Genomic DNA, 27,500 nt, shown 5'->3' with positions numbered 1-27,500 from the left:
GTTATTGTGGAGAATAAAATAAAGTGATATCTTGTTTCTTTGTGTCTCTCCTCATGTTAAATGCAGAAAGCAGCTAAATGCTAAATGACTTAATAAATAAAAGAAAAATAAATAATAATAAATATATATCAAATAAAATAAAATGTAGTAAAAAATTAAAACAAATTAATAAACATTTGAATTAAAAATAAGTTCAAATATACAAACAAATGCAATCAATAAGTAAAATAAATGCAATCTAATAGAAATAAATATAATAAATTAACTAAACATAGAAAAATAATAAACAAAATAAAATTAAAATAAAAAAACATTAAATAAAACAACATTTGATCAAAGAAAAACATTTATAGAATTAAATCTCATAATATTGAGTTTTTAAGTCAAAATTAAGTCAAAATAAAACTGATAAATAAGTTAAAAAAGACAGAAATTGCAATAAATAAAAATAAGATATATACAATCTAATACAAATAAATACAATAAATGAACAAAAGATAATAATACATATATACAAAATAAAACAAGACGTAGTTAATACGGAAATCAAATAATTAAACTAATTAAACTTACAACATTTAAAGAAAAATATTTAATTAAATCTCATAATTCTGATTTAAGTCAAAATTATAAGATAGTTATAATAATGATGTATTTTTATGTTAAGAGTATAAATATTTTTGATTTAAAGTTTTTTCACCGCTGACTTTGACTTGGTTTAGTGGAGGATAAAATAACGTTATTAAAACATTTATAGAAATAAATCTCATAATACTGATATTAAATTCCAAATAATGTCTGAGTAGAACTGATAAAGATAATATAATAATAACAATTAAATTATTATATATAATAAAAATAAGTTAAAATAGACAAAAATTGCAATAAATAAAAATAAAATAAATACAATCTAATACAAATAAATACAATAAATTAACTTAACATGAACAAATAATATAAAATAAAATAAAATGTATTAAATATGAACATCAGATAATTAAAGTAGAACAAAAAGTTTAAAAGTGTTTTGAAGACGTCTCCTTGGTGGATTGGTGGATTCCCCTCAGACTAATGGACAGTATATAAATTACTACGTTTTAAAAGCTTTTAAATATCCCATCATGTGGAATCATCCCATCTCGCCGCCTCCACCAGCTGCGGAGCAGCGAGCTACCTCCACCAGCTGCAGAGCAACCCGCTGCCTCCACCAGCTGCAGAGCGACCCGCTGCCTCCACCAGCTGCAGAGCGACCCGCCATCTCCACCAGCTGCAGAGCAACCCGCTGCCTCCACCAGCTGCAGAGCGACCCGCCTTCTCCACCAGCTGCAGAGCGACCCGCTGCCTCCACCAGCTGCAGAGCGACCCGCCATGTCCACCAGCTGCAGAGCAACCCGCCGCCTCCACCAGCTGCAGAGCAACCCGCTGCCTCCACCAGCTGCAGAGCAACCCGCCATCTCCACCAGCTGCAGAGCAACCCGCTGCCTCCACCAGCTGCAGAGCGACCCGCTGCCTCCACCAGCTGCAGAGCAACCCGCCATGTCCATCAGCTGCAGAGCAACCCGCCATCTCCACCAGCTGCAGAGCAACCCGCCATCTCCACCAGCTGCAGAGCAACTCGCTGCCTCCACCAGCTGCAGAGTGACTCGCCATCTCCACCAGCTGCAGAGCGACCCGCTGCCTCCACCAGCTGCAGAGCAACTCGCTGCAGAGCGGCGAGCTGCCTCCACCAGCTGCAGAGCAACTCGCCGCCTCCACCAGCTGCAGAGCGACTCGCCGCCTCCACCAGCTGCAGAGCGACCCGCTGCCTCCACCAGCTGCAGAGCAACTCGCTGCAGAGCGGCGAGCTGCCTCCACCAGCTGCAGAGCGACTCGCTGCAGAGCGGCGAGCTGCCTCCACCAGCTGCAGAGCGACTCGCCGCCTCCACCAGCTGCAGAGCGACCCGCTGCCTCCACCAGCTGCAGAGCAACTCGCTGCAGAGCGGCGAGCTGCCTCCACCAGCTGCAGAGCGACCCGCTGCCTCCACCAGCTGCAGAGCGACCCGCTGCCTCCACCAGCTGCAGAGCGACCCGCTGCCTCCACCAGCTGCAGAGCGACCCGCTGCCTCCACCAGCTGCAGAGCGACCCGCTGCCTCCACCAGCTGCAGAGCGACCCGCTGCCTCCACCAGCTGCAGAGCGACCCGCTGCCTCCACCAGCTGCAGAGCGACCCGCTGCCTCCACCAGCTGCAGAGCAACTCGCTGCAGAGCGGCGAGCTGCCTCCACCAGCTGCAGAGCGACTCGCTGCAGAGCGGCGAGCTGCCTCCACCAGCTGCAGAGCGACTCGCTGCAGAGCGGCGAGCTGCCTCCACCAGCTGCAGAGCGACTCGCTGCAGCAAAGCAGCTAAATGCAGAAATAATAATGAGGGAGATAAAAATAGCTGAGTCGACCTCGGTTAAGCTGACATCATGTAAATCCCATCAGCCCCTGGGGCGGGGCGGCGGGATCTACTGTACAGGTCAGAGAGCTGCGGTCCAAGCTCAGAGATGATTTATTTATGATTTATGATTCACATTCATCTGACTGGACACGCAGCTCAGGTACAGAGACGGATTATAGAAATAATATTAATACACGTTTAATACACTGACAGTATGGATGTTCACTTCTGACAGGAAAATAATAATGATTATAATAATAATAATAATAATAATAATAATAATAATACACATTTAATACACTGTTAGTATGGATGTTCACTTCTGACAGGAAAATAATAATAATGATAATAATAATAATAATATTGTTATTATTATTAATAATAATATTAATATTAATAACAACAACAACAATAATATTGATAATAATAATAATAATAATACACGTTCAATACACTGTTAGTATGGATGTTCACTTAGGACAGGATAATAATAACAATAACAATAACAATAACAATAATGATAATGATAATAATAATAATAATAATAATTATAATAATTATAATAATAATAATACACTGTTAGTATGGAAGTTCAGTGGAACAGAGAAAAATGTAAAGGAACAATAATAACATTATGGACTTGCTAGGCATGACATTAGTTAAACCTTTTACTTATCTCATAATTCTGATTTATCAAGTCAAAATTGTAGGATACATAATCATCGAATATGTTGTAGTTGAATAAAGAAAAATTGTAATTAATAAAAGAAAAACAAATACAATCTAATACAAACAAATAAAATAAATGAACTAAACATGGAAAAATATGATCAAATAAAAAATGTAATAAATATTAAAATAAATAATTAAAATTGGAAAAATAATTAAATAAACAATGAAATGAAAACATTTATAGAATTAAATCTCATAATACTGATATTAAAGTAAAAATGAAGTCAAAGTTAGACTCATAAAGAATAAGCTAAAATAGACAGAAATGTGTAATAAATAAAGTAGAATATATAAAATCTAATAGAAAAATAAATACAATAAATATAAATAAAGGCGTTACCCGTCCTGTTGTTCAGACTGAAGTGGGCGCTCTTGTCTTCGATGCCGCAGACGCTCCTGACGGAGGAGATGCAGGTGTAGCCGGCGTAGTCCTGAGGACGGAGATTCTTCAGCTTCAAGATCTTCGTCTCCCCCTGAAACACAAACACACACACGGTTAACGGTTAACGAGATGATAACGTGATGATAACGCGATGATAACGTGATGATAACGAGATGATAACGTGATGATAACGAGATGATAACGAGATAATAACGAGATAATAACGAGATGATAACGTGATGATAACGTGATAACGCGATAATAACGCGATAATAACGAGATAATAACGAGATGATAACGAGATAATAACACGATAACGCGATAATAACGCGATGATAACGTGATGATAACGCGATAATAACACGATGATAACGTGATGATAACGAGATGATAATGAGATAACGTGATAATAACGAGATGATAACGTGATGATAACGAGATGATAACGAGATAATAACGAGATAATAACGAGATGATAACGAGATAATAACGCGATGATAACGCGATGATAACGTGATAATAACACGATGATAACGCAATAATAACACAATGATAACGTGATAATAACACGATGATAACGTGATAATAACGCGATGATAACGTGATAATAACGCGATGATAACATGATGATAACGCGATAATAACGCGATGATAACATGATGATAACGCCATAATAACGCGATGATAACGTGATAATAACACGATGATAACGCGATAACACAATGATAACGTGATGATAACGTGATAATAACGCGATGATAACGTGATGATAAGGAGATAATAACGTAATAATAACGTGATGATAACGTGAGGATAATGAGATAATAACGTGATAATAACACGATGATAACGAGATAATAACGCGATGATAACGTGATGATAACATGATAATAACGCGATAACGTGATAACGTGATGATAACGTGATGATAACGAGATGATAATGAGATGATAACGAGATAATAACGCGATGATAACGCGATGATAACATGATAATGCGATAACGCGATGATAACGTGATAATAACACGATGATAACGCGATAATAACACAATGATAACGTGATAATAACGTGATGATAACGTGATGATAACGTGATAACAACGTGATAATAACACGATGATAACGTGATAATAACACAATAACGTGATGATAACGTGATAATAACGTGACAATAACGTGATGATAACGTGATAACAACGTGATAATAACACGATGATAACGTGATAATAACACAATAACGTGATGATAACGTGATAATAACGTGACAATAACGTGATGATAACGTGATGATAACGTGATAACAACGTGATAATAACGTGATGATAACGTGATAACAACGTGATAATAACACGATGATAACGTCATAATAACACGATGATAACGTGATGATAACGCGATGATAACGAGATAACACGATGATAACGCAATGATAACGTGATGAAAACGTGATGATAACACGATGATTGGGAGGAATCAGAAATTCCTGAATTAAGATGTTTCTTGAATTGATAACAGATGGCGTCATTTTAGGAAGAGACGTTTAAATTCTGGTTGCCTGCCGTACAAACTGGTATAAAACTGAACCCTAAACTACGGCTGGACGTATAGTGAAGAATATACCAGATGGAAAAACAGACTTTTTTGTTTGTGAAAACAAGCCTTCATGAAGCCTTCACTAAAAACAGTTGGACTCATCTGAAAACAACTGCAGGTTATAAATAGATCTGTTAGAGAGAGAAAACAGACTGGAAGGAAACCTGAGAGACCAACCTGTCCAGGTCTGGACGTCTGTGAGCAGCAAAACCTGGACAAACATCTAACTATCAACTATTTTTAGAGGCAGCTGATGGACCAGAGCCCGGATTAATACAACTGAGACCAGAGAGAGTGATGACATCACCTGTGTGAAGAAGGGCTCGTAGATCTCCACGCCGGCGTCGGAGCCCTGCGTCAGCGCCTCCCGTCCTCTCCTCCAGGAGTAACGCACCGGAGGGTTGGAGTTGGCCACGCAGCGGAGAAACACCGTCCTCTCAAAGTAGAACTGCTCCTTCGATTCTCCCACACTCTGATGGACCGTTATCACCGGGTCATCCAGGTCTGAGGAGGAGGAGGAGGAGGAGGAGGAGGAGGAGGAGGAGGAGAGGGAGGAGGAGGAGGAGGAGAGGGAGGAGGAGGAGGAGGAGGAGGAGGAGGAGGAGGAGGAGGAGGAGGAGGAGGAGGAGGAGGAGGGAGGAGGAGAGGGAGGAGGAGGAGGAGGAGGAGAGGGAGGAGGAGAGGGAGGAGGAGGAGGGAAGGAGGAGGAGGAGGAGGAGGAGGAGAGGGAGGAGGGAGGAGGGAGAGGGAGGAGGAGGAGGAGGAGGAGGAGGGAGGAGGAGAGGGAGGAGGAGAGGGAGGAGGAGGAGGGGGAAGAGGAGGAGGAGGAGGAGGAGGAGGAGGAGGAGGGAGGAGGAGGAGAGGAGGAGGAGAGGGAGGAGGAGGAGGGGAGGGGAAGGAGGAGGAGGAGAGGGAGGAGGAGGAGGAGGAGCAGGAGGAGGAAGAGGAAGAGGAAGAGGAGGAGGAAGAGGAGGAGGAGGAAGAGGAGGAGGAGGAGGAGGAGGAGGAGAGGGAGGAGGAGAGGGAGGAGGAGGAGGAGGAGGAGGAGGAGGAGGAGGAGGAGGAGGAGAGGGAGGAGGAGGAGGAGGAGGAGGAGAGGGAGGAGGAGAGGGAGGAGGAGGAGGAGGAGGAGGAGGAGGAGGAGGAGAGGGAGGAGGAGAGGGAGGAGGAGGAGGAGGGGGAAGGAGGAGGAGGAGGAGGAGGGAGGAGGAGAGGGAGGAGGAGAGGAGGAGGAGGAGGAGGAGGAGGGAAGAGGAGGAGGAGGAGGAGGAGGGGAGGGAGGAGGAGGAGGAGCAGGAGGAGGAAGGAGGAGGAAGAGGAGGAGGAAGAGGAGGAGGAGGAAGAGGAGGAGGAGGGAGGAGGAGCAGGAGCAGGAGGAGGAAGAGGAAGAGGAAGAGGAGGAGGAGGAGGAAGAGAGGTCAGTGTTCCTGTGGGGGGTAATTACTTGGCAGCCCAGAGGAGCTTTTTAATTGGCTGGAAGCTCAGTGAGCTCCCTGATCAGCTGACAGCAGTCGACCAATCAGAGTCCGCCGCGTTAATGAGAGGCTAACGGCGGCTAATCTACGTCACAGAGCGAACGCCGGACGCCGAGCGGCGGGTGAAGGGTTAATGCTGCCGTCCCGATTCCTCCTGGAGGACGCTGTAAAAGCCTCCGTCCCCTGAAGGGAGCACTCAGCCGCGATGCGTTCAGGTACCACTTAAATCCCTGTAATCCCCGTCAGAAACACGCTGCAGGATATTATGGCTGTTACACAACAACGCTCACGGCTCGCGTGGTTTAGACTAGTTGATACTGGCTCGCCGTGTTCTTTGGGACTTTGGGAGGAAACTTTCCGACACACAGGAGAGACGTATAAAAACACCTCCTTCACTGGGAGCACTGGGATTTACTGCCTCCCAGCAGCACCAGTAAACATGAAGGGGCTCCATGCTTCGTCTCAACATCAACAAGCAGACACTGTGAGGAGGACGAGGGGTCAACAACAACAACAACAACAACAGGAAGTTACTGACGCCTCGTGCTAAGCTCAGCTCAGCAGGTGTGTTCTTACAGTAGACGTCGACCCGTATGGACCGGATGGCGGGGGACCCCAGCCCGTTCTCAGCCTTGCAGTAGTAGCGCCCCCCCTGGTGGCGGCTGATGTTTGTGATCTTCAGAGTCTCGTTGTGCAACGTCGAGTCACCCTGACGGTCCGAAGCGCCGCCCGCCGTCTTCGTCCAACGGATCTGCACAGAGGTGGGGGGTTAGTGTATATAGCAGACTGGGAACAGTTAAGACCAGTTTGGACCGGTCTGAAGTGGTTTAAAAGATTTGTGTAGATTTGAACTGGTTTGTCGGATCTGGAATGTATAAAGTAATGAAGGACTTGCCAATTTAGACTAGTTGACACTGGTTTAGATTGACCAGTTTAGACTGGTTTAGATCCACCAGTTTAGACTAGTTGATACTGGTTCAGATCAACCAGTTTAGACTAGTTGATACTGGTTTAGATTGACCAGTTTAGACTGGTTGACACTGGTTTAGATTGACCAGTTTAGACTGGTTTAGATCCACCAGTTTAGACTAGTTGACACTGGTTTAGATTGACCAGTTTAGACTGGTTGATACTGGTTTAGATCCAACGGTTTAGACTAGTTGAGAAGGTCTTAAAATGACATAATAAACTGGTTTACAATGAGTATGTGTTAGAGTGTGTGTGTCTGTGAGTGAGCGTGTGTGCGTGTGTGCGTGTGTGTGTGTGTGTGTGTGTGTGTGTGTGTGTGGTCCAGATTTGACCTGGTTCAGCAGCTGTTGCTCAGTTTTCCGTCCTGCTGTCACAGATTTGGATTGTAATCATTAAAATCATTAAAATCATTAAAATGAGAGCAGCTGACTGTAAACACTCTATTATTAATAAGAACATTAAATATGTTGATTTATTTATTGTTCTGGTGTTTACAAGCTGCTGCTCTCGTTACCGATGGTGTTTATTAACAGAGCGCTTCTACAGACTGATGGACCGATAATCAATTAACACCTGATGTTCTACCATCGACCACCGCTATCGACCACCGCCACCCACCGCTATCGACCACCCCCAAACACCGCCGACCACCGCCACCGACCACCGCCACCGACCGCCCCCAAACACCGCCGACCACCGCCACCGACCACCGCCACCGACCGCCCCCAAACACCGCCGACCACCGCCACCGACCGCCCCCAAACACCGCCGACCACCGCTATCGACCACCGCCACCGACCGCCCCCAAACACCGCCGACCACCGCTATCGACCACCCCCAAACACCACCGACCACCGACCACCGCCACCGACCGCCCCCAAACACCGCCGACCACCGCTATCGACCACCCCCAAACACCGCCGACGGCCGCCACCGACCGCCCCCAAACACCGCCGACCACCGCTATCGACCACCGCCACCAAACACCGCCGACCACCGCTATCGACCACCCCCAAACACCGCCGACCACCGCCACCGACCGCCCCCAAACACCGCCGACCACCGCTATCGACCACCGCCACCGACCGCCCCCGAACACCGCCGACCACCGCTATCGACCACCGCCACCGACCGCCCCCGAACACCACCGACCACCGCTTTCGACCACCGCCATCGACCACCGACCGCCCCCGAACACCGCCGACCACCGCTATCGACCACCGCCATCGACCACTGCTATCGACCACCGCCCCCAAACACCGCCGACCACCGCTATCGACCACCGCCACCGACCGCCCCCGAACACCGCCGACTACCGCTATCGACCACCGCCATCGACCACCGCTATCGACCACCGCCCCCAAACACCGCCGACCACCGCTATCGACCACCGCCACCGACCGCCCCTGAACACCGCCGACCACCGCTATCGACCACCGCCATCGACCACCGCTATCGACCACATCCACGGACCACCGCCACTGCCACTGACCACTGTCTCGGACTAGCGCCATGGACCACCGACCTGACGTGTTCTATGGCCTCATATGAATGTTTTTAATGTAACTTCACTACTGAAACTCAGTCTGATCCTCCGTCAGTCTGATCCTCCGTCAGTCTGATCCTCCATCAGTTTGATCCTCCATCAGTCTGATCCTCCATCAGTTTGATCCTCCATCAGTCTGATCCTCCATCAGTCTGATCCTCCATCAGTCTGATCCTCCATCAGTTTGATCCTCCATCAGTCTGATCCTCCATCAGTCTGATCCTCCATCAGTCTGATCCTCCATCAGTCTGATCCTCCATCAGTCTGATCCTCCATCAGTTTGATCCTCCATCAGTTTGATCCTCCATCAGTCTGATCCTCCATCAGTCTGATCCTCCATCAGTCTGATCCTCCATCAGTTTGATCATCCATCAGTCTGATCCTCCATCAGTCTGATCCTCCATCAGTCTGATCCTCCATCAGTCTGATCCTCCATCAGTCTGATCCTCCATCAGTCTGATCCTCCATCAGTCTGATCCTCCATCAGTAATCAGAAAATTGTCCGAAAAATAGTATGAAAAATATTTGAAAGAAAAAGCCTGAAAAATGTAAAAAAAAAAAAGTCAAAAAAATGTTTGAAAATATCAGAAAAATGGTCAAAAAAAATCCTGAAAATGTCCAGAAGAAAGGCAGAAGAAGAGTCCGATCCTGGTATCACAGTAAACTGTAGAACCTGATGAATCCATCGGTACCAACCAGGTCAGACTAGCTGGTCATGAAGGAGGTTAAATAACGCTCCCTTGACCTCTGACCTCCAGGTCAGTGAATGTAAATGGGTTCTATGGGTACCCACGAGTCTCCCCTTTACAAACATGCCCACTATGATAATCACATGCAGTTTGATAATATCTAATATCTAATAAGACAGTCTTCACTCTGTTTATCTCAGAGTTCACATTCACATATCTGGAGGTCAGAGGTCAGAGGTCAAGGGACCAACATTCAGTGTAAGTTCAGAGCGTTATTCAGCGTTCCTCCCTCGAGCTCAATACGTTATCAATAGAAGAAATCAAAATGCAGAGGAAGCTGAGCTCTGCAGTGACGCAGACAGAAAAAAACAAAGTGTGTGTTTTACAGTGTGTGTGTGTGTGTGTTCAGACTGTGTGTGTGTTCAGACTGTGTGCCAGCAGCTGATCTATTTATAGCCTCAACAGACTGACAGCAGAGAAACTAAAGAAAAAGAAATAAGAGAGATGATGATGATTTGGTTATTATTATTATTATTATTATTATTATTATTATTATTATTATTAATGGAAATATTTAGGACTAAATAATAAAGGATGTGTTTTTTAATGAGCTGCACCACAAACACTTCATGTGCTTTTATTGTGGAATCACTGCTGGGAAATAACCACTAACTAACTTCCTGTGATGTCCATCGCTCACTTCCTGCTCCTCCGGGAAGCAGCCGGGCTCAACCTTTCATAATAATATATATATGTAATAATCAGATTTTATTGTTTAACACAGGACATTTCAGTAGAGACATTAAATCTGACAATAGAGTAGAAATAATGTAGTTCTTCTTTAGTACGTCTCTTTGTAGGAGGACATTTTACTGGCGTCCCGTCGTCTCTTTCAGTCCAAAATGGCGGCAGCGTAGCTCTGCTGCTGGAACCAACTACTGACTTTCACTTCTTATCAGTATACGTTGTTTGTTTGACGTCTTCCTGACTGGAACCACGTCTCCGCTGGGACACGTTGACGTCTTCCTGACTGGGACACGTTTACGTCTTCCCGACTGGAACCACGTCTCCGCTGGGACACGTTGACGTCTTCGCGACAAGGACACGTTGACGTCTTCCCGACTTGGACACGTTGACGTCTTCCCGACTTGGACACGTTGACGTCTTCCCGACTTGGACACGTTGACGTCTTCCCGACTTGGACACGTTGACGTCTTCCCGACTGGGACACGTTGACGTCTTCCCGACTTGGACACGTTGACGTCTTCCCGACTGGGACACGTTGACGTCTTCCCGACTGGGACACGTTTACGTCTTCCCGATTGGGACACGTTTACGTCTTCCCGATTGGGACACGTTTACGTCTTCCCGATTGGGACACGTTTACATCACGACTGGGACACATTGACGTCTTCCCGACTGGGACACGTTGACGTCTTCCTGACTTGGACACGTTGACGTCTTCCCGACTTGGACACGTTGACGTCTTCCCGACAAGGACACGTTGACGTCTTCCAGACTGGGACATGTTGGCGACTTCCCGACAGGGACACGTTGACGTCTTCCCGACCGGGACACGTTTATGTCTTCCCGACCGGGACACGTTGACGTCTTCCCGGGTGGGACACGTTTACGTCTTCCCGACTGGGACACGTTTACGTCTTCCCGACTTGGACACGTTGACGTCTTCCCGACTGGGACACGTTGACGTCTTCCCGACTGGGACACGTTGACGTCTTCCCGACTGGGACACGTTGACGTCTTCCCGACATGGACACGTTGACGTCTTCCCGACTTGGACACGTTGACGTCTTCCCGACTGGGACACGTTGACGTCTTCCCGACTGGGACACGTTGACGTCTTCCCGACTGGGACACGTTGACGTCTTCCCGACTGGGACACGTTGACGTTTTCCCGATTGGGACACGTTTACGTCTTCCCGACTGGGACACGTTGACGTCTTCCCGACTGGGACACGTTGACGTTTTCCCGATTGGGACACGTTTACGTCTTCCCGACTGGGACACGTTGACGTCTTCCCGACTGGGACACGTTGACGTCTTCCCGACATGGACACGTTGACGTCTTCCCGACTTGGACACGTTGACGTCTTCCCGACTGGGACACGTTGACGTCTTCCCGACTGGGACACGTTTACGTCTTCCCGACTGAAACCACGTCTCCGCTGGGACACGTTGACGTCTTCGCGACAAGGACACGTTGACGTCTTCCCGACTTGGACACGTTGACGTCTTCCCGACTTGGACACGTTGACGTCTTCCCGACTTGGACACGTTGACGTCTTCCCGACTGGGACACGTTGACGTCTTCCCGACTTGGACACGTTGACGTCTTCCCGACTGGGACACGTTGACGTCTTCCCGACTGGGACACGTTTACGTCTTCCCGATTGGGACACGTTTACGTCTTCCCGATTGGGACACGTTTACGTCTTCCCGATTGGGACACGTTTACATCACGACTGGGACACATTGACGTCTTCCCGACTGGGACACGTTGACGTCTTCCTGACTTGGACACGTTGACGTCTTCCCGACTTGGACACGTTGACGTCTTCCCGACAGGGACACGTTGACGTCTTCCCGAGTGGGACACGTTTACGTCTTCCCGACTGGGACACGTTTACGTCTTCCCGACTTGGACACGTTGACGTCTTCCCGACTGGGACACGTTGACGTCTTCCCGACTGGGACACGTTGACGTCTTCCCGACTGGGACACGTTGACGTCTTCCCGACATGGACACGTTGACGTCTTCCCGACTTGGACACGTTGACGTCTTCCCGACTTGGACACGTTGACGTCTTCCCGACTGGGACACGTTGACGTCTTCCCGACTGGGACACGTTGACGTTTTCCCGATTGGGACACGTTTACGTCTTCCCGACTGGGACACGTTGACGTTTTCCCGATTGGGACACGTTTACGTCTTCCTGACTGGGACACGTTGACGTCTTCCTGGTGGACGTGGACTTGTTTGTATTAAACATTAAGGAGCATCCATTAGTTCTGTCTGGATCTCTACTGATTCCTCTTTAAGCCTCTTCATCTCTCGCTCTTCTTCATCACTCACAGTAAATGTCTCTTCGTTCCCAGACGGCGGCGGCGACAGCGGCGGCAGCTCTCCTCCAGGGTTTCTTCCTCTTCCTCGTCCTCGTCTTCCTCTCTGTGTGATTGCTCTCATTTATGGAACACCGAGCCGTCGGAGCAGCTCAGCGGGAGCTCTGGCTCTTACAGCACGCCGCCGCCGGGGATGATGGGAGCTTTTTTTATTACTGTATGTGCTGTGGGATGAAGTGTGTGTGTGTGTGTGTGTGTGCGTGTGTGTGTGCGTGTGTGCGCGTGCGCGCGTGCGTGTTCATGCTCTTTTGCTGTTTCAGTTCTTCAGTTTTCTCTGGTAGTTCGTTCATCTTTTAATCTTTTTAATCCAAGACGCAGCATAAACTACTGATGACATCATCATCATCATCATCAGTGACTGTTGTTTCAACTTTTCAACCTTACAGAGCGGATATGACGTCACGTTACTCAGACTACCACAATAAAAGCGCTGACTTCCTTCCAGCTCCACAGAGAATCAGATGAAGCAGATGTTTCCATTCGTTAAAACATCTGTTTAGAAATCGTAGAAAGAAAAAAAAATCGCGATACTTACAGGTACCCCCTAGTTACCAGTCTAAACATAAACCAGTCTAAATATAAACCAGTATAACCAGTGGTTACTTGTGGTTACCGGTGGTTACCATTGGTTGCCGGTGGTTACCGGTGGTTACCATTGGTTACTGGTGGTTACCATTGGTTACCGGTGGTTACTGGTGGTTACCATTGGTTACCGGTGGTTACCGGTGGTTACCTGCTGTGGTTACCGGTGGTTACCCGTGGTTACTTGTTATTACCAGTGGTTACCGGTGGTTACCGGTGGTTACCTGTGATTACCAGTGGTTACCTGTGGTTACCTGCTGTGGTTACCGGTGGTTACCGGTGGTTACCAGTGGTTACCATTGGTTACCGGTGGTTACCTGTGATTACCAGTGGTTACCTGTGGTTACCTGCTGTGGTTACCGGTGGTTACCGGTGGTTACCAGTGGTTACCATTGGTTACCATTGGTTACCGGTGGTTACCTGTGATTACCAGTGGTTACCTGTGGTTACCTGCTGTGGTTACCGGTGGTTACCTGTGGTCGGGGGTGTCCCGTCACCAGACACTGCAGCTCCAGAGTCTCTCCCTCTCTGATGGTGTAGACTCGCTCGCTGTAGCGCTCCTCCTCCACGTTACAGGCCTGACCGGAGTGCACGATGCGCACCGTGGGGGGCGCTGTGGACCACAACAACAACAACACCACAGAGGGTTAACTCTCACACCTGCATCACCTGTTACAGCTACAAACAGCCTGCTGGAGAAGGTTAAAGGTCAAAGGTCAAAGACTGCAGAGCGACGTATTGATGAGGACGTGCAGACGGCGGTCAGTTGGTGGCGGCAATGAGACAGAAAAATTATAACAAGACGCCATCAAGAGAAGAAGAAACAGACGCTGCACAATGTGAACAACACAGAGTTCAAAATATAGAAAACTAAGTTCAGTGAAAGTTCCTCAGAGAACACGGAACGTCTGAACGCAGACTTCAGGTCATCTCACCCCTCAGTGTGTTCTCTACTCAGCATTTACTGACTCATTCACTACTGAGAGAGGACTGAAGAGCTTCCTCCCAGGTGTGAAGCCAGCAGGACGTTCAGATCAGATCTGAGGCCAGACTCTGATGAACGCCGTCTGTCTCAAACACTAAACGCTAATTAACGCTGTGAAGTTAGAAATGAGCATCAGAGACAAAAGGTCAGCAGGAAATTAACCTTTAATAGACGGGAGGTTTGAGGGAGCAGACTGGACCACTAACCCTGATCTGGATCCAGCTGCAGACTGATCTGGATCCAGCTGCAGACTGGACCACTAACCCTGATCTGGATCCAGCTGCAGACTGGACCACTAACCCTCATCTGGGTCCAGCTGCAGACTGATCTGGATCCAGCTGCAGACTGATCTGGATCCAGCTGCAGACTGATCTGGATCCAGCTGCAGACTGATCTGGATCCAGCTGCAGACTGATCTGGATCCAGCTGCAGACTGCTCTGGGTCCAGCTGCAGACTGATCTGGATCCAGCTGCAGACTGATCTGGATCCAGCTGCAGACTGATCTGGGTCCAGCTGCAGACTGATCTGGGTCCAGCTGCAGGTCTGCAGGTACCACGTTAGCGAGCGGTGAGTTACTCAGAGTTTGTGTGTCAGCAGCTGCGAGGCGTCCTGCATGTTGCACCACTCGTTTTTTATTTTTACACTTCGCCTCTATTTCTGCCTGACCCGCCTTCATCTGAGAGATACAGAGCTGTTTCTGTTCACTGCAACACTGAAACGCACCACTTCCTGTTTAAATACCTCTAATTTAACACTGAAACGCACCACTTCCTGTTTAAATACCTCTAATTTAACACTGAAACGCACCACTTCCTGTTTAAATACCTCTAATTTAACACTGAAACGCACCACTTCCTGTTTAAATACCTCTAATTTAACACTGAAACGCACCACTTCCTGTTTAAATTGAATATTTATATTTATTTATTGATCTATTAATAATTTTGGAGCTGATCATCAAGAAGAAGAGGGATGATTTTGAACAGCAGATTAAAGTGTTTTAATTATATTTCATTATGAGTAGTTGGACTGAGATGAAGTGGACTGAGAGGACAGTAGAGACGTCTGGACTCTATTTTCTGTGATGTATTATTATCTGCTGGTTATTTTACACAGCATCATCGATGCTGTTTATCTGATTCCAATCAGTATTATTGATCATCTCAGCAGCTGTGATTGATTACAATGATCCTCTGTTGGCATGTTGTCTCCTGCAGAGCTGCACTGATCAGTCCAATAATCAATAACAGCAAATCAATCAGCCACTAACCTCAACACTGGTTGATGGTTAAAGTCATCTGAGATGTTACAGGACAGGAAAGGTTTGTTGTTAGGCGGCGTTCTCATCCTGTAAACCAGGTATTAGTCTGATCCCGGTGCGCTCTGCTGGCGTCCTAACAGCTGATGAATCCTGTGTGAACTCTGCAGACCAGCTGATCCCACAACACCTCCCACATCCAGGAGTTAAACCGCCCCCACAATCACTGCTACACCAGGAATTAGACCGAACCCGGCCTTCCTGGTGAGTTCATGATGTCACAACTCTTTCATTGTGAATCAGAACATGAAGTGAACTCATAAACAGGTCTGAGATCAGGGTGTGAAGGCAGCTGTGGACTCATCTGACCTGCAGCACATTAACACAACAAACCAACCAACAGCATCAGAGGTCAGACCTCTGCTAAACGCCACTAAAGGGCTTCAGGAGGAAACATGAAGAGGAGCAGCTCTCACCTGGTTCTGTGAACTTCATCTGAAGCTTCACAGCTGCCTCCACTCATCAGCTACCAACCAGCAGCACCGGAGACTTCCTCCACCCACCTCCTCACTGTCACAGTAGACACCATTACTAAACGACATCATCACGTCACAAACACCAGAACACGGATAGATCTTAAAGTTACAGAGAGTACGAGTACTGCATCCAGAGAGTCAGACAGACCATGAAGCAGGGGATGCTTTAGGGCGGGGCTACCTGCTGATTGACAGGTCGCTACCACGCCGTTGTCCGGTCTGTTAGTTGTACGTGTTTTCATCTTACAACTTTAACCCTTTAACCGTGTGTTTTCACTTCATCACAGTTAATCGGAACAATTTGGTCGCCTAAAAATGTTTCATTCAGAGTTCTGTTGTACTGAAGCTGCCCTCTCGTGTTACTTCTAGTTGCAAAAACCAAGATGCCGACGGCTAAAAAACCAAGGTTGCGTTCGAAAAGTCAAAAAATTACGTCCCAACGTCTTTTCCTAACCACTTCTCCTAACCACTTCTCCTAACGTCTTTTCCTAACCACTTCTAACGTCTCTTCCTAACCACTTCTCTTTGACCTGGATGGAAAACGTCATGAGGTCAAGGAAAGATGAGAAGGAGACTTCAGAAGGACTCAGAAGAATCCGTCTGCTCTTCCACTAGACTCCGTCATTATGATGCGACGGCGGCGGATGTTAGTGACGTCAGTCTGCCGTGGTGGAACTACAACGTTCTGAAGATGGACTACAAAAGGCACCGCGACCCCCCGAGCTTTTAAAGGTCTTTCAGTGACAGACTGCTTCACCTGCGGTGTGTTGAAGAGAGATACCACAGCTCCTCCTCCTGCTGCTGGAACACTCTATCAACAGATCCTAAAGATCATCTGACCTAAGGAGGACAAACATCACCTCATTACCAAGAAACAGGAACATATGATACTATAGAGTTAACTGTTGGATCAGATACTGGAAGTGGAGGCTGGACTTCTTCACACTTCTTTTGGGACATGTAATATTTATTTATGTTGATTATTTGTTAATTGGTTGTTTACTGTTCATTTTATTAGTTATTCTTGTTTTGTGTTTTACTGAGGTATTTAATATTTCATATATGTGTGAAATTAATAATTCATTAAAAATAAAGTGAAACTGAATGGTCGTCACCGTCCACTCATATTAAACATGAATCACAATTAGCGTATGAAAATAATATGCAAGATCAGCATATTGTTTATTATCATGAACGGCCAAACAGTGCGTCTCTTTAGATGCTGCAGCTGCAAGGCATTGTGGGATGTTATTCTCTCCTTTCCTTTGGTAAAGGATGCTCCAGTGTGTCCTAAAGGAGATGATAAAGGAAACATTGAAGCTCCTTTCCTTAACTTTTGGTGAATTCAAACAGCTCTTGTCCTGGATGTTACTGAGAGACTGAGAGGGTCATTTCACTCCGTTAGGAACCTTCCTGAGCAAAAAGGACTATTCAAACGCAACCCAAGAAGGACAAAAACCAAGATGGAGACGGACAAAAAACCGAGATGGAGACGACCAACAATCCGACATGGAGACGGACAAAACGCAGAAATCAAAGTTTCAAAACTGTAGTCCACAAACGAATGGGTGAATACGTCCTCACATCAGCGGTGAGCAGACGTCCACCTCCAGGTCTGAGAAGTGAAGCTGAAGCTGAAGAGTCTTAAACCTTCATCCTGTCTAGCAGCCAGCAGGGGGCGACTCCTCTGAGAGAATGAGCCTCCTTCTCTCCTGATTTATTACCTCAGGAGACATCGTAAACATGAGTTGATGGTCTCCATCGCTAGTTTCAACAGTTCTGTGTGTTTCCAAACAGTGTGACCTCCTGCAGTGAAAATCAGGGATCTGTTTCCTCCCCTTTAATGCTCTAATCCCTCCATCCCTTTAAATTAGGAAGAGCTTTAAAGCCTCAGGCCGGTACAGTAGAGCAGCAAGTCTCTGAGGGCAGCAGAGCTCGCCCTGATCTAACCACACACTGTGTGTGTGTGTGTGTGTGTGTGTGTGTGATGCAGACACACAGTGACTCATCCTCCGTCTCATCCAGTGTGATAAATGGAATAAATCAGAACACATTTATTTCCACTGGATGTGAAGTTTGAGGTCCCACTGATGATGTCACAACTGTCTGTGATTTGATTGGTTGCAACATCTCAGCAGGTGGAGATTCAAAATTGATATATCGCTTGATTTCTTAAAGTCAACTACAACTCCCAAGGTGCATTTCAGCAAGAATCACAGATTTCATCAACAAAGCATAAGATGAGGGTGTTGTTGAGGTAATTTAGTAGTTGGTTATAAATAGTTCAGTGACTGGTGGTGAGAACATGAACCTGTAAACCTTTAGGAGATCCACTAAAGATAACACAATCAAGGAAACAATTCAGATTTCAGTTCAACTTCAAGTCATTAAATCAACAACACGTCCAATCAGATGAATCCATGAACTGATCTGAGACCTGATTTGAATCCTCAGGTCTGAACTCATTCACAACCGTTTCATCCAGTTTTCATTTATTGCTGTCAAACAGCAGAAGTGGAGAGAAGAGACAGACATGAAACTAAATATTAAAACCACTATCTGTCCCAGATCCAGATCTGTCTCCGTCTCACTCAGGTTCACTGTGAGACTCTGTCTCTGTCTCTGTCCGCTGAGCTCAGGTCAGATTTATCTCCACTGTTTTATTCATGTCAAAGGAAACATTTCTACCTCCTCTCTCTCTCTCTCTGTGTTATATAAGCTCTCTCGCTCTATTTCTGGAGCGAAGGATTTCTCAGAGGAAGCTGCCGAGTCAGTGGGACGGCTAAAAATAACCGCAGACATCTGATTGGCTGAGAGCACGAGGCTCCTTCTGCATACGTAATGAGGCGGGGGGAGAAAAAGGATGAATGAAAACCAGCAGGCAGGACGGAGGCGGTTCTACGCTGCTCAGGGATGTAAATATACAACATCTGGTTGGCTGATTGGACGTCACAAAGGTTAAACCAGTAGCACAAAGGCTAACGCAGTAACACAAAGGCTAACGCAGTAGCACAAAGGTTAAACCAGTAGCACAAAGGTTAAACCAGTAGCACAAAGGCTAACGCAGTAACACAAAGGCTAACGCAGTAGCACAAAGGTTAAACCAGTAGCACAAAGGTTAAACCAGTAGCACAAAGGTTAAACCAGTAGCACAAAGGTTAAACCAGTAGCACAAAGGCTAACGCAGTAGCACAAAGGTTAAACCAGTAGCACAAAGGTTAAACCAGTAGCACAAAGGTTAAACCAGTAACACAAAGGTTAACGCAGTAGCACAAAGGTTAAACCAGTAACACAAAGGTTAACGCAGTAGCACAAAGGCTAACGCAGTAGCACAAAGGTTAAACCAGTAACACAAAGGCTAAGGCAGTAGCACAAAGGCTAACCCAGTAACACAAAGGTTAAACCAGTAGCACAAAGGCTAACGCAGTAACACAAAGGTTAAACCAGTAACACAAAGGTTAACGCAGTAGCACAAAGGCTAACGCAGTAGCACAAAGGTTAAACCAGTAACACAAAGGCTAAGGCAGTAGCACAAAGGCTAACCCAGTAACACAAAGGTTAAACCAGTAGCACAAAGGCTAACGCAGTAGCACAAAGGTTAAACCAGTAACACAAAGGCTAACGCAGTAACACAAAGGTTAAACCAGTAGCACAAAGGTTAAACCAGTAGCACAAAGGCTAACGCAGTAACACAAAGGTTAAACCAGTAGCACAAAGGCTAACGCAGTAGCACAAAGGCTAACCCAGTAGCATTATGGCTAACCCAGTAGCACAAAGGCTAACGCAGTAGCAACTTTCTAGCAGTAGAAAGTTAAAGGGACTGTTTGTAACTTCATGCTGCATCCTGCTACACCCTGCTGCATCCTGCTGCACCCTGCTACACCCTGCTGCATCCTGCTATACCCTGCTGCACCCTGCTATACCCTGCTGCACCCTGCTGCATCCTGCTGCACCCTGCTGCACCCTGCTATACCCTGCTGCACCCTGCTACACCCTGCTGCATCCTGCTGCACCCTGCTATACCCTGCTGCACCCTGCTACACCCTGCTGCATCCTGCTATACCCTGCTGCACCCTGTTATACCCTGCTGCATCCTGCTGCACCCTGCTGCACCCTGCTGCATCCTGCTGCACCCTGCTGCACCCTGCTGCACATCATTCCTCCCATCAGCGCTCAGTGTGGACTGTTCATCTCCACTGAGACAGACAGCAGAGATGGAGGAGTGAAGCAGGAAGCAGCTGGATGAGAGGATGATGGAGGGTCAACAGAGACATCCAGCCGCAGTCATAGTTTTTGTTTTTAGTGAAGTCAGTTTAAGTCATGAAATGACATCACTGGTGCAGCTCCCTGTCGTCCAATCAGACCAGCAGAAAGCCGCGTGGAGGCGGAGCTTCAGGGCTCTTGCACGATGTCCTCTTATTGTTTTTGACTCAAACATGTTCACAGTGAAGACGGAGACCAACAACAGCTGGCGGATGACTGACAGCTGATTCTGCGGTTGCCTAGCAACAGCACAGAGATGCAGGCTGTGGCGATGTGATGGAGCTTCGGCTCGGCCTCACAGAGCGGGTTGGAGAGGCACCGACATCATCGACACCCAGTAAGAAGTATTGGTTGAGCGTCGGGGGCCTGAGGACGGTCCACAGGGAGGATTCGTGGTCTCCAGAGGATGACCTTGGAGGCACTCTGATGAGTCTGAAGGAAACAGGAGAGGATGCTGACAGGTCAGCCTCTGGATCAGCCAATCAGCACGTCACTTTGAAGAGTTCACCTGAGCTTCTTTTACATATTTTACTGTAACTAGATGAAGAAACGACAGAGCTGTGTGTGATGACACTTGTTGGAGTGTTTCCTCCGTCATGTCTGCGTCCTGCTGGTTGATGGAGGCTGAATCACAGCTGACAGCTTATATAAGCTCTCTGTACTCTGAGTATTACTCTGAGTATTATTCTGAGTATTCTGAGTATTATTCTGAGTATTACTCTGAATATTACTCTGAGTATTATTCTGAGTATTATTCTGAATATTATTCTGAGTATTATTCTGAATATTACTCTGAGTATTATTCTGAGTATTACTCTGAATATTACTCTGAGTATTATTCTGAGTATTATTCTGAGTATTACTCTGAGTATTATTCTGAATATTACTCTGAGTATTACTCTGAGTATTATTCTGAGTATTATTCTGAGTATTACTCTGAATATTACTCTGAGTATTATTCTGAGTATTACTCTGAATATTACTCTGAGTATTATTCTGAGTATTATTCTGAGTATTACTCTGAATATTACTCTGAGTATTATTCTGAGTATTATTCTGAGTATTACTCTGAGTATTATTCTGAATATTACTCTGAGTATTACTCTGAGTATTATTCTGAGTATTATTCTGAGTATTACTCTGAATATTACTCTGAGTATTATTCTGAGTATTATTCTGAGTATTACTCTGAATATTACTCTGAGTATTATTCTGAGTATTACTCTGAATATTACTCTGAGTATTATTCTGAGTATTATTCTGAATATTACTCTGAGTATTATTCTGAGTATTATTCTGAGTATTATTCTGAGTATTACTCTGAATATTACTCTGAGTATTATTCTGAGTATTACTCTGAATATTACTCTGAGTATTATTCTGAGTATTATTCTGAGTATTACTCTGAGTATTATTCTGAGTATTACTCTGAATATTACTCTGAGTATTATTCTGAGTATTATTCTCCCAACATGGCCTCAATCCTCCCACTGGAGAGACCGGGCTCCAAGGTGGGATTCACACAGCTGAAGATGAGCGTGAACGTTTCTTCCTCTTTGATCTGTCGGCCTGGAAACCCTCAGCTGTTCAAATTCACACGCACAGCTGTTCAAGTTCAAACTCATCTGTTCAAGTTCACACACACAGCTGTTCAAGTTCACACACATCTGTTCACATTCACACGCACATCTGTTCAAGTTCACACACATCTGTTCACATTCACACACACAGCTGTTCAAGTTCACACTCATCTGTTCACGTTCACACACACAGCTGTTCAAGTTCACACACATCTGTTCACATTCACACGCACATCTGTTCAAGTTCACACACATCTGTTCACATTCACACACACAGCTGTTCAAGTTCACACTCATCTGTTCATGTTCACATGCACATCCTCCTCCTCTTCTTCTTACTCCTCCTCCTCATCCTCCTCCTCCTCTTCTTCCTCCTCCTCCTCCTCTTCTTCCTCCTCCTCCTCCTCCTCCTCTTCATCCTCCTCTTCTTTCTCATCCTCCTCCTCCTCCTCTGCTTCCTCCTCTTCCTCTTCCTCCTCCCCCTCCTCTTCCAGTAACAGGAAGCAGGAGGCGGGCCTACAGCCCTCCCAGTAATGTGCCTCACTACATCCTCATTAACACCAATTAACAGGGTAAACCTGTTAACAACAGCTAACAACAGCTAGCAGCAGCAGCTAACAACAGCTAACAACAGCTAACAACAGCTAACAGCAGCAGCTAACAACAGCTAACAGCAGCAGCTAACAACAGCTAACAACAGCTAACAACAGCTAACAGCAGCTAACAGCAGCAGCTAACAACAGCTAACAACAGCTAACAGCAGCTAACAACAGCTAACAACAGCTAACAGCAGCTAACAACAGCAGCTAACAACAGCTAACAACAGCTAACAACAGCTAACAGCAGCTAACAACAGCAGCTAACAACAGCTAACAACAGCTAACAGCAGCTAACAGCAGCAGCTAACAACAGCTAACAACAGCTAACAGCAGCTAACAACAGCTAACAGCAGCTAACAACAGCTAACAGCAGCTAACAGCAGCTAACAACAGCTAACAGCAGCTAACAACAGCTAACAGCAGCTAACAACAGCTAATGGGTTGATAAACACAGGAACACACTGGGGGGGGGAAGACATCTGGGAGAGACGGAGGTAATTAAAAAACAATAATAATTAATCCCAGTTTCCCAGAGAAGGTAAAGAGACAGCAGGTCAAATATACCGAGCTAATGATTTCATCAAAGTGGGAAGATATGCAGATGAATGTCTGCAGCTGCTCAGGCCTCTCCTTCACACCTTCACACCTTCACACACAGGTTTATTCATGTTCCTCGCTGCAGCTTCTTCAACTGATTCACTGACAGATCAACAACTTTGTTTGGGATTTTGTCCCCTTTATAGTTCTCGCTCACACCTTTAAGTATCTTTCACACCTGTACTTTGTCTTTAGTGTTCGTTCACACCTGTAGGTTCTCTTCAAATCTCTTCAACATCTGTAGTTTGTCTTTAGGTCTAATTCACACCTTTTGTTTGGCTTTAGGTCTCTGCCACACCGGTAGGTTTTCTTTAAGTATCTTTCACACCTGATGTTTGGCTTTGGGCCTGTTAGAAACCTGTAGTTAGTCTGTTAGTGTCTTATCACACCAGTACTTTCACAGGTGACGTTGCTCCGCTAGTTTCTGGTCGTACAGGTGACGTCGCTCCGCTAGTTTCTGGTCGTACAGGTGACGTCGCTCCGCTAGTTTCTGGTCGTACAGGTGACGTCGCTCCGCTAGTTTCTGGTCGTATAGTTGATGTCACTTCGCTTGTTTCTGGCCGTACAGGTGACGTCGCTCCGCTAGTTTCTGGTCGTACAGTTGATGTCACTCCGCTAGTTTCTGGTCGTACAGGTGACGTCGCTCCGCTAGTTTCTGGTCGTACAGGTGACGTCGCTCCGCTAGTTTCTGGTCGTACAGGTGACGTCGCTCCGCTAGTTTCTGGTCGTACAGGTGACGTCGCCCCGCTAGTTTCTGGTCGTACAGGTGACATCGCTCTGCTAGTTTCTGGTCGTACAGGTGAAATTCGCTCCCCTAGTTTCTGGTCGTACAGGTGACGTCGCCCCGCTAGTTTCTGGTCGTACAGGTGACATCGCTCTGCTAGTTTCTGGTCGTACAGGTGAAATTCGCTCCCCTAGTTTCTGGCCGTACAGGTGACGTCGCTCCGCTAGTTTCTGGTCGTGTAGTTGATGTCACTCCGCTAGTTTCTGGTCGTACAGGTGACGTCGCTCCGCTAGTTTCTGGTCGTACAGGTGACGTCGCTCCGCTAGTTTCTGGTCGTACAGGTGACGTCGCTCCGCTAGTTTCTGGTCGTACAGGTGACGTCGCCCCGCTAGTTTCTGGTCGTACAGGTGACATCGCTCTGCTAGTTTCTGGTCGTACAGGTGAAATTCGCTCCCCTAGTTTCTGGTCGTACAGGTGACGTCGCTCCGCTAGTTTCCGGTCGTACAGGTTATGTCGCTCCGCTGGTTTCTGGTCGTACAGGTGACGTCGCTCCGCTGGTTTCTGGTCGTGCAGGTGACGTCGCTCCGCTGGTTTCTGGTCGTACAGGTGACGTCGCTTCGCTAGTTTCTGGTCGTATAGGTGACGTTGCTAAAGTACTTTCTGGTCGTACAGGTGACGTCGCTCCAGTAATTTCTGCTCATACAGGTGACGTCGCTCCGCTGGTTTCTGGTCGTACAGGTGACGTCGCTCCAGTAGTTTCTGGTCGTATAGGTGAAGTCGCTCCAGTAGTTTCTGGTCGTACAGGTGATGTCGCTCCGCTGGTTTCTGGTCGTACAGGTGACGTCGCTCCAGGTTGTGTGTGAATCTTACCGTTGTTGGTGCAGTATATCGTCTATCTGCTGTCTGACTTGTGGATCTTTAGTTAATATTCACTCTTTGATATAATAAAATAAAATAATAAATAAAGTTGTTTTTCTTTTTACTGTCACATAAAGCTGAACTGAACTAAACATCTCCAGACTCCATCTGAGCTCCGTGGCCTCGGAGGAATCTGGATTATACCGAACTTCAGGATTATACGAGGCTCCCCCCTCGTCGTCCTCGACAACCAACAGAGATAACAGAGATAACAGCCTGTAGGAGTTCTTTAGTGTGATTCAGTCGGTGACAGTGAAGAGAGGAGCTACGATGCTGCTCTAACATTCACACAACACTCACTCACATGTTCACTGACCGAGTCCACGACAACGAGAGGAAAACATCTGGAGGGTTAAAAGCTGAAAACATCTGGAGGGTTAAAGGCTGAAAACATCTGGAGGGTTAAAGCTGAAAATATCAGGAGGGTTAAAAACTGAAAACATCAGGAGGGTTAAAGGCTGAAAAAATCTGGAGGGTTAAAAACTGAAAACATCAGGAGGGTTAAAGGCTGAAAACATCTGGTTGGTTAAAAGCTGAAAACATCTGGAGGGTTAAAAGCTGTCAGTTTACTCCATTGCTTCTGATCACACTGATGGTTTTAGATCGGTTTAACTTCTTCAGACTGATTTTAAAGCCAACCGATGCTGACATCGATATTTGGGAGCGGATATTTCACGCCTGTAGTTCATCTTTAGGCCTCTTTCTACAGCAGTGCATCATGGTCTACCAGCTTATCATGTGTCTGTGTGTCCAGCTGATCTCAGAGCAGCCTGTAGGGGGCGCTGCTGTCGGCCTTGTGTCGCCCACAGAGCAACAGCCTCTAGGGGGCGCCGCTGTCGGCCTGGTGACAGCCTGCTGTCGGTCTGGTGTCGCTCACAGAGAAGCAGCCAGACAGACGGACTGTTTGACCTTTTCCATCCAGATGAGCTGCGACTGCTCTCAGAGCACTGAGGAGACTTCATGAGGCAGAAAATGAGCCCGTATGGCTGTGAAATCACATCAGTATCACAAAGTCAACAACAAACACAACAACAACTATCACACTCTGAGACTGACTGACTGGCTGCAGGCTGCATCACGATGATGACCACAGTGATGATGATGATGATGGTGATGATGATGATGATGATGATGATGACGGTGACGATGGCGATGGCAATGGGGATGATGATGAAGATGGAGTGTGAAGATCAACGACCACAGATCACCACCATCTACATGTTCTACAGGGTTGAAATTTAAATTAGTTTTGATTTGATTCTATTTTATTTCACGGCGTTGTTGAATCCTTGACTCTGATTGGTCAATCACGGCGTTGTTGAATCCTTGACTCTGATTGGTCAATCACGGCGTTGTTGAATCCTTGACTCTGATTGGTCAATCACGGCGTTCTAGACTGGACTCTGGAGGAGCGTTTCTGCCATCTTCAATAAATAACCGTGTAATAATAACGGCATATCGCCCCGTCGGGGTTTGACCCGCTAGCTCTACATCATCTCTCCCTCAGTTCAGAATTTACTTTCGTTTTCAGAGTGTTTGCTAGTTTTAGTTTAGTTTAGTTTCAGTTTTTCAGAAAGGTTGTTTTAGTTTTTATATTTTTAGTTTTTATATATTTAGATTTTATATATTAAATTTTTTTATACATTTAGTTTTTATATATTTATAGTTTCATAGAATCAATCAGAAAATCAAGTGAATGAGCAGAAACAGGAAGTTCGGTGCACTAAAGCCTCCATTTACCTGATGTCAAACAAACGCACAGATGCTGCTTCCTAATCCCCTCCCTCCCTTCCTCCTCCCTCCCTTTCTCCCTCCCTCCCTCCTTCCTTCCTTCCTTCCTCACTCACTCCCTTCCTTCCTCCCTTCCTCCCTCACTTCCTCTGTTGCGTCCCGGCTCGGCTGCAGACCCCCCCAGGAAGAGGAAGTGAGTTTCCGTGACCTCAGCGACGTCGGCCCACTGAACTGTGTGCATGTAAGTAACAGCGATGTGATGTGATGTGATGTAATACGCCTCCTCTCCCTCTAATCTGTGACATATAAGATTACAGATAATCTGTGAGCTGACGTCACACCACAGGAAACACTCACTACGCTGAGTCAGTACCACGATGTGTTATTAGAGTCATATTAAAGTCATAATCTCCTGTTCATGTCGTCTCTCTGGGGCTGCAGCGGGTATCTGTTCACATCTTCACATTCACAATCACATCTTCTGCAAAAGCCGGTTTTCATTTTTTACAACAAACCAAGTTAAGGTCTCATCGCTTCTAATGGTGCCGTCAAAAACGTTCTACAAGTGAAACACAAACGTGCTTTTGTGATTTTACCCCAAAGAGCTTTGATGTCATTTCACTAATGGTCAAAATGATGACGAGCAAAAACCAAGATGATGACGAGCAAAAACCAAGATGATGACGAGCAAAAACCAAGATGATGACGAGCAAAAACCAAGATGGGGACGAGCAAAAACCAAGATGGAGACGGAAAAAAACCAAGATGGAGACGGACCAA

General features: G+C 46.4%; 2 protein-coding genes across 3 annotated transcripts in view; both read right to left on the bottom strand.

The window, feature by feature from the left end:
• mdga2a (MAM domain containing glycosylphosphatidylinositol anchor 2a) overlaps positions 1-27,500 on the bottom strand; it is a 128,581-nt gene that overhangs the window by 11,479 nt on the left and 89,602 nt on the right. The window contains exons 1-5 of one of the 2 annotated variants that reach the window (XM_074660927.1): positions 16,249-16,387; positions 14,002-14,141; positions 7,178-7,352; positions 5,434-5,630; positions 3,491-3,623 (exon numbers count right to left, since the gene is read on the bottom strand). In XM_074660927.1, coding sequence (XP_074517028.1) covers positions 3,491-3,623; positions 5,434-5,630; positions 7,178-7,352; positions 14,002-14,141; positions 16,249-16,267 — 664 coding nt within the window. In that variant the 5' untranslated portion in view covers positions 16,268-16,387. Of the gene's footprint in view, positions 1-3,490; positions 3,624-5,433; positions 5,631-7,177; positions 7,353-14,001; positions 14,142-16,248; positions 16,388-27,500 lie in introns of those variants that run through there. The other variant, XM_074660926.1, reaches the window with a different exon arrangement.
• Positions 1-27,500, bottom strand: part of haus2 (HAUS augmin like complex subunit 2) — a 99,777-nt gene that overhangs the window by 698 nt on the left and 71,579 nt on the right. The window lies entirely within an intron of this gene.

Source organism: Sebastes fasciatus, chromosome 15 (assembly GCF_043250625.1).
Source record: "Sebastes fasciatus isolate fSebFas1 chromosome 15, fSebFas1.pri, whole genome shotgun sequence".
Taxonomy (NCBI): Eukaryota; Metazoa; Chordata; class Actinopteri; order Perciformes; family Sebastidae; genus Sebastes; species Sebastes fasciatus.
This window is presented reverse-complemented; position numbering and strand designations above follow the sequence as displayed.